The 15,192-nt window shown below is 51.6% G+C and overlaps 1 protein-coding gene across 1 annotated transcript; it reads right to left on the bottom strand.

Moving 5' to 3' along the window:
• Nucleotides 1-312: 312 nt before the first annotated feature.
• Nucleotides 313-654, bottom strand: LOC149378718 (uncharacterized). The gene has a single exon (XM_089603835.1). The coding sequence runs from the start codon at nucleotides 652-654 to the stop codon at nucleotides 313-315; it is 342 nt and encodes a 113-aa protein (XP_089459961.1).
• Nucleotides 655-15,192: the final 14,538 nt, after the last annotated feature.

Raw genomic sequence — 15,192 nt, 5'->3', positions numbered from 1 at the left:
ATGTTTTTGTTTGATGGGTTTGAAGCTGGGGACACCGTTGAGTTGGTGAGACACAACGTCGATGCTTATGTCTGGCATGTCTTCGGTGGACCATGCGAATGTATTTTTGTTTCTTTTTAGGAAGGTTATTATATCCCTTCTTATTTTTCCTTTGAGCTCGGATCCGATCCCAACACGGTGGTCTGGGTTAGATCCATCGAGCTGCACCTGGGTTGTTAGCTCGGGACGAGGGGAATCTTGTTCTTCCAAACGTTCCTCTCCTCCCTTTGTGTCTTGCAGAGTGGAAATAGTGGTTCTGATAGTCATTAATTGCTATGGGGTACCGTTCAACAATTCTGTCTTTATTTTGTGGTTGCTCATGTAGCACATTCGCGACTCTTCTTGGCTTCCACGGATTTCCGCAACCCCTTTTGGAGTAGGGAAGCGGACACATTGGTGGTATGTGGACGGGATGGCTTTCATATCGTGAATCCATGGTCTCCCAAGTATTATATTGAACGGAGACGGACAGTCGAGAACCACGAACTCGATGAGCTTATTAACTCTGGCTGCTCTGACAGGGAGTTTGATCACTCCCATAGAGGGTGTTACCAGGCCGTTAAAACCGTTCAGCTCGGTTGGTTCCCTTTCGATGTCGGTTTCATTAATGTTCATCCTATTCAGAGTACTTCTAAAGATCGCGTCCACTGAGCTTCCTCCATCGATCAGGATCCGGGACACAATGCAGTTTGATACATCTAGTTCGACAACCAGAGCATCGTCATGTGGTGCGACCAGCCCCCAAAACACACCTCAGGGTTTGGAGGGTGCAGCTCGGTCTACGAGCTCCCGTTTTTGGCCCGGGCGCGATCACTTGGTCCGGCCTTGGATCGAACCACCCGAGGTATTTAATCGTTGTTCATTTTTGTGCGACAACAGAATCGACTGTATTATTGGAGGTTCAAAGTTTTGTAGGGAATCATGGAGAGCATCGTGCAATCCACCGACTCCTCTTTGGTTAGTCTCGCTGGCATCTTCTACCATTCGACGTTCGCCGTGATGATACCATTCGGTGTATCCCGGAGTAAACCCCTTGTTCAAAAGGTGATTCTTTACGACCCCGATGTCCAGACATCTCACGTTATTGCAAGACTTACAAGGACAACGATAATGACCGTTTTCGTTCGGGAGTCTGCTTGCAACCCGGATAAACTCGTTAACCCCTGTTTTATATTGCAAACTCAACCGATTGTTCTCGGTAATCCAGTCCCTACTTGGATTTGACATTCTTCTGAATGAGACGGGAAATTGGGAGATAAAACTGAATCGTTAGAATTCATTTTGTAAAAATGAATTATTAGGAAATTGAGAGGTAAAATTGAGAGTGAATCGTTAATATTTGAAATTTAGAGTGAATTATTATGAAATTGAGAGTGATGAATTGTTAGGAAATTGATAGTGAATCGTTAATATTTGAAAGATTCGAGAGCGAATTTGTAAGAATGAAAGAGAAATTGTGATTGACATGTATTAATTTTGAAAAGTGGTTAGAATTCGTTAATATATACAAATTCACTACTGATTTCATTAACGAGTTAACCAATTTCGACAAATTAGTTAATTCGTTAAAATATATTATCAAAAAAGTTACTTTTCTTGACAAATACGTTTTATTCTACCGAAAATTCGGTAGAGTTTCCCCTAAAATATTGACTAACCAAAATCTGCAATTAAAAAAAACACATATATAACCAACCAAGACTATCTTATTAACATACTAAATACTAAATTGAACCTCCGTAGCTCAATTGCAATAAATTTTCAATAAGTTTAAATTAAATTTAACATGTTACTAATTCATTTTAAAATATATTCATATATATTACTAATTAATCTAACTAAAAAAGTATTAAATTAATTAATTAACCAAATTTTCAACAAATTGCAATCAACTTAAACAAATCATGTTACAATTACATTAAATTACACTAACCACGTTACTAATTAATTTAATATATTACTTTTAACTTAATTAATCTAATCTAACATGTTACACATTATTAAAAAAAATTGACTATTACTATATGCTACTATTTTATCAAAGTTATATTATCATTTAATCTAACATGTTACTATTTTCATATATATTACTAATTAATCTAACTAAACATATTACTAATTAATTAATTAATTAAACGTGTTAACATCTAATCAAAGTTATATTTTCATATATATTACTAATTAATCTATATGAAATAATCTAAAAATATTAAATAATCTATAAATATTAATAATTACAAATAACTAATGTTTTTCCGAGGCGACGACGAGGCACTGAGACGACGGGGCTGCGAGACGACGGGGCTGCGGCGACGGGGCTGGTCGCGCCAGGGACGAGCGTTCAAAGAAACCACCGAAGCTGAAACATTTCAAAGAAGAAAATTTTGAAACAACCATTACGTTCAAAGAAACCACCGAAGCTGAAACATTTCAAAACCACCATTCTAAAACATTTCATGTTAAAACAACCATTTCGTTCAAAATTACCTAAGAAACGAGTGTAAAATCGGATAACCATTTTTCGAAATCGTAGAAACAATTTTCGAAATCAAAGAAACCAATTTTTTTTTTTTTATAAAGAAAACTAAGAAACCCTAAATTAAACATACAAATTTCTAAAACTAGCCACTGAAAGAGGAGGACGATGGACAATGGCCGACGGAAACAAGACGATGGCATGCGGGACGAAATCAGACGGTGAATGGCGCGACGTACCTGGAGGACGGCGAGCTTCACGGCGTGGCGGGCTGGAGGTGGGGCTGGTCGCGCCGGGGACGAGCGTCGGAGAGAGAGTCGGGCCTGGTCGGAGAGAGACAGAGTGAGATTGACGGAGAGAGAGTGAGACAGAGAGAGAGAGAGAGAGTGAGGCATACCTGGAGGACGGCGAGCTTCACGGCGTGGCGGGCTGGAGGCGGGCTGGTCGCGCCGAGACGAGCGTCGGAGAGAGAGAGAGAGTTAGAGAGAGAAGAGAGAGTTATAGAGTGAGAGAGTGAGTTTGGCCGAAGAAGAAGCCGCTCGGGTATAAAACATACCCTAAAACTATTAGGTGCGACACTGTCGCACCTAATAGTCATAAATGTCGCACCTAATATGACTATTAGGTGCGACACTGTCGCACCTAATGTGAAATTCCAGAACCCAAAATATTCGAGGGGAATTTCAGACCGTTTTAAATTTTTAAACCCATTAGGTGCGACACTAGTCGCACCTGATAGTATTAGGTGCGACATTTGTCGCACCCAATAGTATTAGGTGCGACAATATCATATCGGGTGCGACATAGTCGCACCAGATAGCACTAATCATCAGCGAAATTTTTAGTCACTTGGACGACTATCTGGTGCGACTTGTCGCATCTAATATGTGCTTAGGTGCGACTATTAGGTGCGACATGTCGCACCTAATACCCTTCCGCACCTAATATGTTAATTTGTAGTAGTGGGGGTGTTACCTTGCCAAAGGTTGGCTGCCTACGTACCCTTTAGTAGGGATCAGGTCAGAACGTAGTTCAATTTGTGTGGGGAGGCTATCTTGGGCTCGGAGGCTTTGTGAATCCAAGGCTTTAAGGCAGGACCCGGCTCGTAGCTTCTAGCGAAGGCTTTAGAGGGGTCGCGTGCTCGTAGCTCAGAGTTCTAGCTCAAGGGCCAAGATGCAGGAAGACAAAATGTACTGCAGAGGCTCGGGTCGCAGAAGAGGAGCGCGCTCCCTCTCGTGGAGGGGGGTCCTTGACTTTCTGAGCCGAGGGAGGAGGAGTGCGCGCTCTTGGAAATGTCACAAGAGGGCGAGAGAGAGTTCTCGAGAGAAGAGAAGTGTTGTTGGCATCAACCAGGATGTGAGTTGTGTCAAAAACGGGGTCCTTTTTCCTTCCCCAAGGGGGGGATATTTATAGTGTTTGAGGGAAGGCCTTGGGTCGGCCCCTTGAGGCCCACCGGGTGGCCGGGAGCGAGGCGCGCGAGGCCTCACACCTAAGAGGGCGCAGGGCGCGTGGGACATGTCGCCTGGACGGGCGCGGGGCGTGCCAGGCGCGGGACTTGGCCGGGCGCGGCGTGCCCGGAAGCGGGCGTGCCCGGCCGAGGTGGCAAGAACGCTCGGCCGAGGTGGCGAAGGCGCTCGACCGAGGTGGCCGAGCTGACGAAGACGCTCGGCCTAGATGGCCGAGCCGGCGAAGGTGCTCCACCGAGATGGCCGAGCTGGCCAAGGCGCTCGACCGAGGTGGCCGAGCTGGCGAAGGTGCTCGACCGAGGTGGCCGAGCTGGCGAAGGCGCTCGACCGAGGTGACCGAGATGGCGAAGGTGCTCGACTGAAGTTGCCGAACTGGCGAAGGTGGTCGACCGAGGTGGCCGAGCTGGCGAAGGCGCTCGACCGAGGTGGCCGAGGTGGCGAGGACACCCGGCTGAGGCGGCAGGGGCGCTCGGCCGGGGTGCCAAGGCGCGCGCAGGCCGAGAGGTCGGGGTGCGCGGGAGCGCGCGCGCAGTCCGGGAGGCCGGGGCGCAGAGTGCGCGCGAGCCAGGCGCAATAGGGCGCGCTGAGGCCCATTGGGCCGGGGGCCTCAGGGCTGGGAGCGCAGGTGCGCGCGCACCGGCCGCGCCGGGCTGTGGGCGCATCGGGGCGCTCGGGCCTGGTGGGCCGGGGCCCGTTGGGCTTCCGGCCGGCCTTGAATTGTTTTCGAATTTCCGGTGTTCCGAAAACGACCGGTAACATTAGCCCCCCAAGTTTACGGCTTACGGGACGTAAGTCGTGAACTTTAGAAAAGAGAAGGGCGTTGAGATATTTTTCACCTTCGATCACATGTGATCGTCCGCACGCATATCTCCTGTGGCCGGACCCCTGGGGGCCGGATCGGGCCGGTCGAGCTGCAAGACCCGCGCGCGGACTGGCGCTGGGGGACTGGCGCGCGCGCGAGCCCGGCCCGCGGGCCGGGCCTCGTGTCGCGTGCGCAGGGGGAAGGAGCAGGGTTTGCTCCTTCCTCTATATAAATAGGAGAGCTCCCGCTCTCTCTTGTTTACACTGGCGGCCTACGGGTAATCGGAAGATTCTTTTGACTTTGAAATTTCCCCCGGGCAGTTGACCTTCTTCCTTTTTTTTTCTTTTTTCTTCGATGGGGAGTGAGCTTGTTCCACGTGTTGATGATCCCGAGGTCGACCCTACCTGCCCTCTCCCAAATTTTGGGGGGGCGGTCAAGGGTCCCTTTGAGGAACTCGACGGGATTCCCATCTTCGTCGAGGAAGACTCTGGCGTGGCCGACCAATGGCTCGCGGAGTTGGAGACCGAAGCCGCGGTGATCGCCGAGCTGACGAGGCCCGGGAGCGGCCCACCTACCAGGTGCGGCCCCGAAGGGGAGGACGAGGGGCCCGAGGGCCCGCGTTCGTCAAGGTTGGTGATCAACTTGGTCTCCCGCGAGGCGTCCTTTGACGCCTCCCTGCTCAAGCAGCGGGGTGAAGCGGTGGTGAGCGCCGAGCTCCCCCGGGCGTCTAACTTGGACGCCTCGGGTGTCAAGCTTGCGATTGTGCCGTCCGAGTCTTTCTTGGACGAGATCTATTCCGATGACCCCCAAGGGTCGGGCTTGGAGGCTCCTGAGGAGGACTCGGAGGCTCCTCCCGCGAGGGGGAAGGAGAAACACGATGGCGAGGTGTTGACGACGGCATGGCCGGCCCTCGAGTCCGCGGAGGCCTCGGGTTACACTTACGCCCGATCGCTGGAGAGGACTCGTATGTACGGAGTAGGCGACTCTGTTGCCCCCGTCGGCTTGGACTACAAGGGAATAGACGCTGCGAGCACGCTCACTTCCCGAGTCTTCGGCACGCTTCGGGAGGCATATAACATCCCTCCCTTGGTGGGGTTGCTTAAACCTGCCCCCGAGGACAAGCCCTCCCGTCCCAGGGATGGGTATGCGGCCGTGACGATCGGGAGTCTTGTCTGCGGGTTGCGTCTCCCGTTCCCCGCGATTGTCCAGCAAATCTTGACCCGGCTCGGGGTCCATGCGTGTCAGATGAGCCCGGCATTCTATCGCATGTTGGCCACATGTTTCATGGAGTGGCACTGCCAGACGTAGCGTGCCATGACCGTGGACGACTTCCGTAACCTGGTCGCCGTCTTCCCGGCGCCGGGGTAGCCGGGATTCCATATGGCCCGTGCCCGGGGCAACGTGAGGCTGGTCGAAGATTGTGACCCGCCTAGCCGCCGGGCGTGGGTATGGGTCACCTCGGATGCTTTCGGCGGGGCGCCCCTTCACTTCGGCCGCATTGCTGACTTTTCAGCGGACGAGGGGGCAGCGGAGCTCCCCTTTGTGAGAGAAATATCGGGGATGTCGGAAGCCCGCAAGGCTGGCGAGCGGTTCCGTTCCCCCGAGCTGATGGCGCTCATCGGGTGGTTCCCGCCCTTTGCTCCGGGCACCGAGGAGGCGCTCCGGGCGAGCAGGCCCCCGAGTCCCGAGGCTCAATCAGCCGATCCTGCTTCCCGAGGTATCTTTATGGTTTTGTAAAACTTGTTGTTTTGACAGGAACCTGACCTTTGTCACTTTGTTTTGTGTAGCTGCGAGGAGGCGAGCTAGGAGGCAGGCCCTTGCTTCTCGGGACCCCGAGTCAATGGCGGATATTTGCTCTAGGGTCGCTGACCGCAAGGCGAAGGGCGAGCTCGTTGAGATCGCCGGTCTGGTCGAACCGGAATCTCGGGCTTCTTTGAAGAGGGCTTCGACATCGGCACCTCCCGACGAGTGTTCTGAACCCAAGAGGGCGAACTCGACGGTGGAGCTGGAGGTGATAGAGGCCCGAGGGGACTGTTTTCGCCACCTTGAGGGATCCTCGCTATCTTGGTGGAAGGGCGTGGTGTCGAAGGGTGACATCGCCTTCTTCCAGGCTGGTGTTACCGACGCTCAGAGGGTCAGTACTTCTGCTTTTATTGTAAGCGTAGGTTTTTAGTTTTAACCTTTGCTTCTTTGTCGTCGCAGGCGTATGCAAGGGCCGTGCGAAGCGACAGGATTCTGCATGACTTCATCCGGCGCTTAGGGGCATCCCAGGAGGAGCTCGCCCGGACGAAGGCTAGGTTGGCTCAGGTCGAGCGAGGTTCGCACCCGGGGGCGGAGACCGAGACACTTCGAGACCAACTCCGTGAGGCCAGGGTGGAACTCCAGATCGCACAAGGCCAGCGCGACGGGGCCCAACTGTCAGTGGCCAAGATGGCGGGCGAGCTCACTGAAGAGCGGCGAGCTGGCGAGGTGGCGACCCGATCAGCGGAGATTTTTCGCACTGAGGTTACCGACCTTCGGAGGCAGCTGGACTCTCGATCCGACGCCTTGGAGACGTCGCACCGCCAGCTTACTTCGAGCGACGCGGCGCGAGTTAGGGCGGAGCGCGAGCGCGACTCTCTGGCGGAGAAAAACGCTCGACTCTCGTCCCGGATTGCTGAAGCGGAGCGGAGAGCGTCCGACTTGCAGGATGACTACGACATAGGGACCGAGGAAGCCCGTCGTGTCGAAGCAGTGGAATGTCGAGACGTGACCGCGGCCGAGAACGAGGCTCGGGGGGTCACTTTTGACTTCTTCGACACCCTGTTCCCTTTGTTGGACGAGGGTGCTCCTTGAGCCGAGATGGCTTTCTTTTTCAGCGCGTATGTTTAGCGCTTTGTTTCTTTTCCCTTTCCAGGATTTATTTTTCACGCACTTTTGTTTAGCACGTGTTTATCAGAGCCGTGGCTCTTTTTTATTTATTTATGAGACATTTTTGTTGCTTTCAAGTTGAATGCATATCTCATTTTTCGAGCTATTTTTACTCGCATGTGCCTTCTTTGTGGGCTTATTGTGGCCCAGTGACTTCGCTTCGTGCCTTTCGGCAATCGAAGAGGTCGTACCGGGTAGTCCCCGGGGGCTTTGCATCCGTGCCATTGGCAACAGGACGTGTAAGTTGCGCCGGGTTGGGCCGGCGTCTTTTGGAGCCCGTGCTTTTAAGCGACCGAGCTCGTCGGGTTAGGCCGGCGTCTTTGAGCTCGCGCTGCTTGAGCGACCGAGCTCGCCGGGCGGCGTCTTTGAGCTCGCGCCGCTTGAGCGACCGAGCTCGCCGGGTAAGTCCGGCGTCTTTGAGCTCGCGCTGCTTGAGCGACCGAGCTCGCCGGGTAAGGCCGGCGTCTTTGGGTTCGTGCCCTGAAGCAAGCGAATGCGCTTTGCGTCGGGTTTAGGCCGACGTCTTTTTATGTGTTCGCGCCCTTGAGCGTCGGAACATAGGTGCGCCGGGTTAGGCCGGCGTCTTTTTAGGTGTCCGCGCCCTTGAGCGTCGGAACATGGGTGCGCCGGGTTAGGCCGGCGTCTTTTTAGGTGTTCGCGCCCTTGAGCGTCGGAACATAGGTGCGCCGGGTTAGGCCGGCGTCTTTTTAGCTGTTCGCGCCATTGAGCGTCGGAACATAGGTGCGCCGGGTTAGGCCGGCGTCTTTTTAGGTGTTCGCTCACCTTGGACTGAGCGAACGCGGGTGCGTTGGGTTAGGCCGACGTCTTTTTGGGCTCGCTCACCCTGGAGTGAGCGAACGCGGTTGCGCCGGGTTAGGTCGGCGTCTTTTACTCAAACCACATGCGCCGGGTTAGGCCGGCGTCTTTTGGTGTTCGTGCCCTAAGGCTAGCGAACCTTAGTTTGGCTCAAATTTGGCCTTTTCGGGTTTGAGGCAGCGCCTTTACTCGACTTACATGCGTCTCGGAAGACGTCTTTCACCTGCGCCTTTACGCGTCTTACGGCACGCCGGGAAGGCCGACGTTTTACTCGAACCCGTATGCACGAAGGGCCGTCGGGGTCCGAGCTTCCTAAGTTTGTGCCCCCGTTGGGGACTTAGGCCTTGTGCGTCGGGTTAGGCCGACGTCTTTTGGGCCCGCTCACCCTGGGGTGAGCGAACGCGGTTTCGCCGGGTTAGGCCGGCGCCTTTTGTTTTTTTTTTTTAACAGTCGGCACGAGGAGTATCGATCGACTCGTAGACTCAGGGCTCGACTCGAAGGGCGAGCTTGATTCGAGGAGAGAGCTCGATTCGAGGAGCGAGCTCGACTCCTGGAGATGCGTGGGTTTGGCGCGAGGAGTGCCAGCCGGCTTTGCGGACTCGGAGCCCGTCTCGAGGAGCGAGCTCAACTCGAGGGGCGAACTGGACTCAAGGAGCGAGCTCGTCTTGAGGAGCGAGCTCGACTTGAGGGGCGAGCTCGACTTGAGGAGCGAGTTTGGACTCAAGGGGCGAGCTCGACTTGAGGGGCGAGCTCGACTCGAGGAGCGAGCTCGACTTGGGGAGCGAGCTCGACTCGAGGAGCGAACTGAACTCAAGGAGCGAACTCGACTTGAGGGGCGAGCTCGACTTGAGGAGCGAACTCGACTTAAGGGGCGAGTTCGACTCGAGGAGCAAATCTGGACTCAAGCAGCGAACTCGACTTGAGGGGCGAGCTCGACTCGAGGAGCGAGCTCGACTTGGGGAGCGAGCTCGACTCGAGGAGCGAACTGGACTCAAGGCGCGAGCTCGACTTGATGAGCGAGCTCGACTTGAGGGGCGAGCTCGACTCGAGGAGCGAACTCGACTTGAGGGGCGAGTTCGACTCGAGGAGCGAATCTGGCCTCAAGGAGTGAACTCGACTTGAGGGGCGAGCTCGACTCGAGGAGCGAGCTCGACTTGAGGGGCGAGCTCGACTCGAGGAGCGAATTGGACTCAAGGAGCGAACTCGACTTGAGGGGCGAGCTTGACTCAAGGAGCGAGCTCGACTCGAGGAGAGAACCTGGACTCAAGGATCGAACTCGAGTTGAGGGGCGAGCTCGACTCGAGGAGCGAGCTCAACTTGAGGGGCAAGCTCGACTCGAGGAGCGAGTCTGGACTCAAGCAGCGAACTCGACTTGAGGGGCGAGCTCGACTCGAGGAACGAGCTCGACATGAGGGGCGAGCTCGACTCGAGGAGCGAACTTGAGCTCGACCCAAGGAGCGAACTCGACTTGAGGAGCGAATTTGAACTCGACTCAAGGAGCGAACTCGACTTGAGGAGCGAACTACGCTCGAGGAGCGAGCTCTACTAGAGGAGCGAGCTCGACTCGAAGAGCGAACTTGAGCTCGACTCAAGGAGCGAACTCGACTTGAGGAGCGAACTGCGCTCGAGGAGCGAGCTCGTCTCGAAGAGCGAACTTGAGCTCGACTCAAGGAGCGAACTCGACTTGAGGAGCGAACTTGAGCTCGAGGAGCGAGCTCGACTGGAGGAGCGAGCTCGTCTCGAAGAGCGAACTTTAGCTCGACTCAAGGAGCGAATTCGACTTGAGGAGCGAGCTCGACTCGAGGAGCGAACTCGACTCGAGGAGCGAGTTGGAGCTCGACTCAAGGAGCGAACTCGACTTGAGGAGCGAGCTTAACTCAAGGAGCGAACTCGACTCGAGGAGCGAATTGGAGCTCGACTCAAGGAGCGAACTCGACTTGAGGGGCGAGCTCGTCTTGAGGAGTGAGCTCGACTCGAGGAGCGAGCTCGACTGGAGCGAACTTGAGCTCGACTCGAGGAGCGAGCTCGACTGGAGCGAACTTGAGCTCGACCCAAGGAGCGAACTCGACTTGAGGAGCGAATTTGAGCTCGACTCAAGGAGCGAACTCAACTTGAGGAGCGAACTGCGCTCGAGGAGCGAGCTCGACTGGAGGAGCGAGCTCGACTCGAAGAGCGAACTTGAGCTCGACTCAAGGAGTGAACTCGACTTGAGGAGCGAACTGCGCTCGAGGAGCGAGCTCATCTCGAAGAGCGAACTTGAGCTCGACTCAAGGAGCAAACTCGACTTGAGGAGCGAACTTGAGCTCGAGGAGCGAGCTCGACTGGAGGAGCGAGCTCGTTTCGAAGAGCGAACTTGAGCTCGACTCAAGGAGCGAATTCGACTTGAGGAGTGAGCTCGACTCGAGGAGCGAATTGGAGCTCGACTCAAGGAGCGAACTCGACTTGTGTTGGAATCGATCTAAGGTTTAAGAAAATAATTAACGCTTCGGTAAGCGGCGGAATTTTAAAAAATTTCTTTTACAAGTAAAACAGTTTTTACTAACCTAGACAAGTGCAAGTACATGTAATTAAAAACTAATATGAGCTAGAAGTTTACTAACATTTCTTGAAGCTTGAACTTTGAAGAAGCTTTTGGAAAGTTTGCAACGCTCGTCTCCCCTCGCATCACGTCTCTCTTTCTTTCCTCGGCACCTCGAGCAACCACGAAAGTTTGTATCACTAAATCACTCGAAATAAAGGAATTAGTGAGTGGGCACTTTTAAACACTACGACTTAAGAACAAGTCTTGAAGTCGCAGAGCTAAACACTAGGTCGAGTGAGGACCTAGGTGCCAAAACAAGAATAATCGAAAATGAACTAGAGAGAGAGAGAGAGGAGTTTCGGCCAAAGTTCTAGAGAGAGAGTCTCTCAAATCTCTTAAACTTGGATGAATGAATTGTGAGGAAATGAGGCTCCTATTTATAGGAGAGGTCTCACCTTCAATAAGGTAGTTTCCTCTTCTATAGAATATCACATAATCATGAGCCAATTTCCTCTTTTTCCCTTTGAGACACTCGGCCAACACAAGGCTTCTAGAAGCCTTGATTTGTTTCCAATTTTGTTCATGGCTTGCCTTTTCTCTCAACATGGCCGATTCCCTTACGCATGCATATGCAAATTTATTTCCTCTTTTTCTTTTGGCAAGTATCTAAATACATTTATGCACAAAATAATCTCTCATATTTCTCTATAGGGTAGGCGCCCAAGTCTCTCTAGAAGGAGCTTCTAGAAGCTTCTTCATTTGTTCATGACAACATGAGAAAGGCCCATTAAGAATTTTCAATAAAACTCTTATGAAATGAAATTAATTCACGAGGCCCAATGATCAAGTCATGGCCGAGTGACATTAAGTCATCAAATGAACTTGTCAAAATTTATTGACATTCATTTCATCCTTTGCCTCAAAAGACAAAAATACCCTTTTAACTATTTTCGTTCTTGTTTTGACTTAGCTTCCAGTTTAACTATTCCTATCGATGTGATTCGTGAAAGTGACCTCATGGACCCAAATGAACAAAGCTTGAGCTAAACACTTGGACTCAAAAGTTCACAAACCTTTTCCAAGTTTAGCTTAATGCCAACTGACTCCACTAAAGAGCTGACACTGAAAATCTCTCGGTTCAAATGAATTTGTTTTCTACTCAAGAATTCGACCTAATTATAATGAGCGGATCCACTGAATATTATCTATGCTACCCTTCATGAATGTCATCAGCTAGTCGGGATTTACTAAATTACCATTTTACCCTTCTAGCTGTTATTTTCCCAACTCCGTTGTCGCTTGTGAATAAGTTAGAAACAATGTATTGACGAGGAGCTAACAAGTCACATTGTTTCATCCAAAAGAGTCAGGACTCAATTTGGACACTGGCCAGTTCATTTATTCACACTCCAAGGAACAAAGCATGAGGTGACATACATTGCATTTCAGCAATCTTGTACATGAATTCCATATCTATGAGAACTTCACAAAGTTACTCATGACATACTCACAACTTAGTACTTCACCAATAGGCCCTGTTCGGAATCACATAGTGAGTCCGAACTCTGACTTTCTCAAATGAGAATACTAAGGTGTGAAATGGCATGTCTCATTTCAGGATTAAGGTAAGCATGATGCAATTCATACATAGTGACTTCGAGACATAAGAGGTTAAATGGTTTGTTCTTATCTTGTCTCTAGAAGTGCACTGGTCAATTCAGTACTTTCGGAAGATACCTAGAAGAACTATAGAGTCTCCAACTCTCAATGCCTCATAACCAGACATCATAGATTCTTCTAACAATCGTACTGAGGTCAATAGTCCTTTGACCCTAAGATTGCGAATATATCGTTTTAAGCAAACTACGAAGAGTTTGTTCATGCAAATCTACATTTGTCTCTTCGTAAGTTGTTTAGTTTGTTTATGGACTAAAAGACTATGGTTTTATCATAAAGCTTCAGACAAGGAAGATTGAATGAACGTTTCAACTTTTTATTAATGAATAAGCAATTACAAGCAAGAGTCTTCGTAAGACTATATTACATCAAATGTACACAAATAGACACTACTACTCTTCTTGTGGGCACCATTGACAACAACTTGAGGAGCGAGCTTGACTCGAGGAGCGAACTCGACTCGAGGAGCGAATTGGAGCTCGACTCAAGGAGCGAACTCGACTTGAGGGGCGAGCTCGACTTAAGGAGTGAGCTCGAATCGAGGAGCGAGCTCGACTTGAGGAGCGAATTGGACTCAAGGAGCGAGCTCGACTTGAGGACCTTTTCTTTCTCTCTTTTTTTTTTTGGCCGATGAATTCCTGAGTGTATGTCGCAGACCCATCAGCCCCCCAAGTTTTTAGTTTACATGGCGTGCCGTGATGACTAAAAACTTTGTGTTTTTTTTTATAATAAATTGTGTAAAAAAGACTGCAAACTTTATTTTTTATTGATTTTATCTAACAGGTAACATCCTTGAACAGTGGCACATAGGCCTTTATTGAATAAGGGAACACAGAGCAATAATGGGGGGGACTTGATCATTGGTGGTACTGCCTCAAGTGTTCGGCGTTCCACGGGTGCCGGATTGGAGTTCCGTCCGAGTGCTCGATGTAGTAGGTCCCGTCGTGTATGACTTGTCGGACTCTATACGGTCCTTCCCAATTTGGGCCTAGGACTTCGGCGCCTTGCACTTGGGTGTTCTGGAACACGCGTCTGAGTACAAGGCTGCCGACGGCGAAGATCCGCCTTTTGACTTTGGCGTTGTAGTATCTCTCGACCTTTCGTTTTTGTGCAGCGAGTCTGGTGAGAGCTTCGGATCTTTTCTCGTCGATTAGATCCAGTTCGAGGCGCATGGCTTCCTCATTTTCTTTTTCGTCGAAAGTGTCAACCCGATAGGTGGGGACTTCTAATTCCACGGGGACCACCGCTTCAACCCCAAAAGCTAGGGAGAAGGGGGTCTCTCCGGTGGCGTTTCGAACGGTCGTTCGATAGGCCCATAGGATGAAAGGAAGTTCTTCAGCCCAGGCGCCTTTTTTGGCTTCGAGCTTTTTCTTGAGGTTGCTCTTAATCGTCTTGTTGACGGCTTCCACTTGGCCCCTTAGCTTGTGGATGTCGCGGGGATGAGAATGTCTTGCTTATCCCTAGTTGGGCGCAGATCTCTCTAACCCTCGCGTTGTCGAACTGCACGCCGTTATCGGTCACGATTGACGCGGGGATGCCGTGGCGGCATATTATGGACTTCCAGATGAAGTTCGTAGTGTTGGCCTCGGTGATCCTGGCCAGAGGCTCGGCTTCGACCCACTTGGTGAAGTAGTCGATAGCGATGATGGCGTATTCGTATTGTCTCAGAGCTTTAGGAAGCTTGCCGATAATATCTACGCCCCATTTTGCGAAGGGGCGTGGAACAACGATGCTACTTAGGGGAGATGGCGGCTGTCGTGGAACGTTGGAGAAACGTTGACACTTGTCGCACTTTCTCGCCCAGTCGCAGGCGTCCTTTTTCATCGTTGGCCAGAAATAGCCTTGTCGAAGCGCTTTTAGCGCGAGGGACCTTCCAGCGGCGTAGTTTCCGCAGAGGCCTTCGTGGATCTCGCGGAGGACCTTGGTCGACTCGACGCTGTTGAGACATCGGAGCAGCGGGGTTGAATACCTGTGCTTGTATAAGGCTTCGCCTCTTAACACGTATTTGGATGCGAGGGCTTTTAGCCTTTCGGCTTCTTTGCGGTCTTCGGGAAGTACCCCTCTTCGCAAGAAGTCCGTGAGCGGGGTCATCCAAGTTGGACGAGCGGCACTCTCAATCGTTCCCACCTCGTCGCGTGAGACGGATGGTCGCGAGAGAGACTCGATTGGGATGGTTCCCAACCCGTCTTCGGCGATACCGGATCCGAGGCGAGCTAAGGCGTCTGCCTCGGAGTTCTCTTCTCGTGGGATCTGGACGATCTCGAACCAGGAGAATGCGTCTAGCTTGGCATTTGTCTTTGCCAAGTAGGCGATCATGTTAGGTTCTTTGGCAACGTAGTCGCCTTTAACCTGATTTACAATTAACTGCGAGTCACAGTGTATTCGTAAATTTTGTACGTTGAGCTTTTGAGCGAGCTCTAGTCCTACGATGAGGGCTTCGTACTCGGCCTCATTGTTGGAGGCCTGGAATCCGTAATGGAGGGCG

This window comes from Urtica dioica, chromosome 12 (genome assembly GCF_054948205.1).
Source record: "Urtica dioica subsp. dioica isolate 48M chromosome 12, U.dioica_male_clone48M_v1_H2, whole genome shotgun sequence".
NCBI classification, from domain to species: domain Eukaryota; kingdom Viridiplantae; phylum Streptophyta; class Magnoliopsida; order Rosales; family Urticaceae; genus Urtica; species Urtica dioica.
The sequence above is the reverse complement of the archived record's forward strand: the minus strand, read 5'-3'. Positions and strand labels throughout refer to the sequence as shown.

What these genes read in the sequence shown, in the direction of transcription:
- LOC149378718 (XM_089603835.1), bottom strand. Translation starts at nt 654, where the DNA reads ATGAACATTAATGAAACCGACATCGAAAGGGAACCAACCGAGCTGAAC.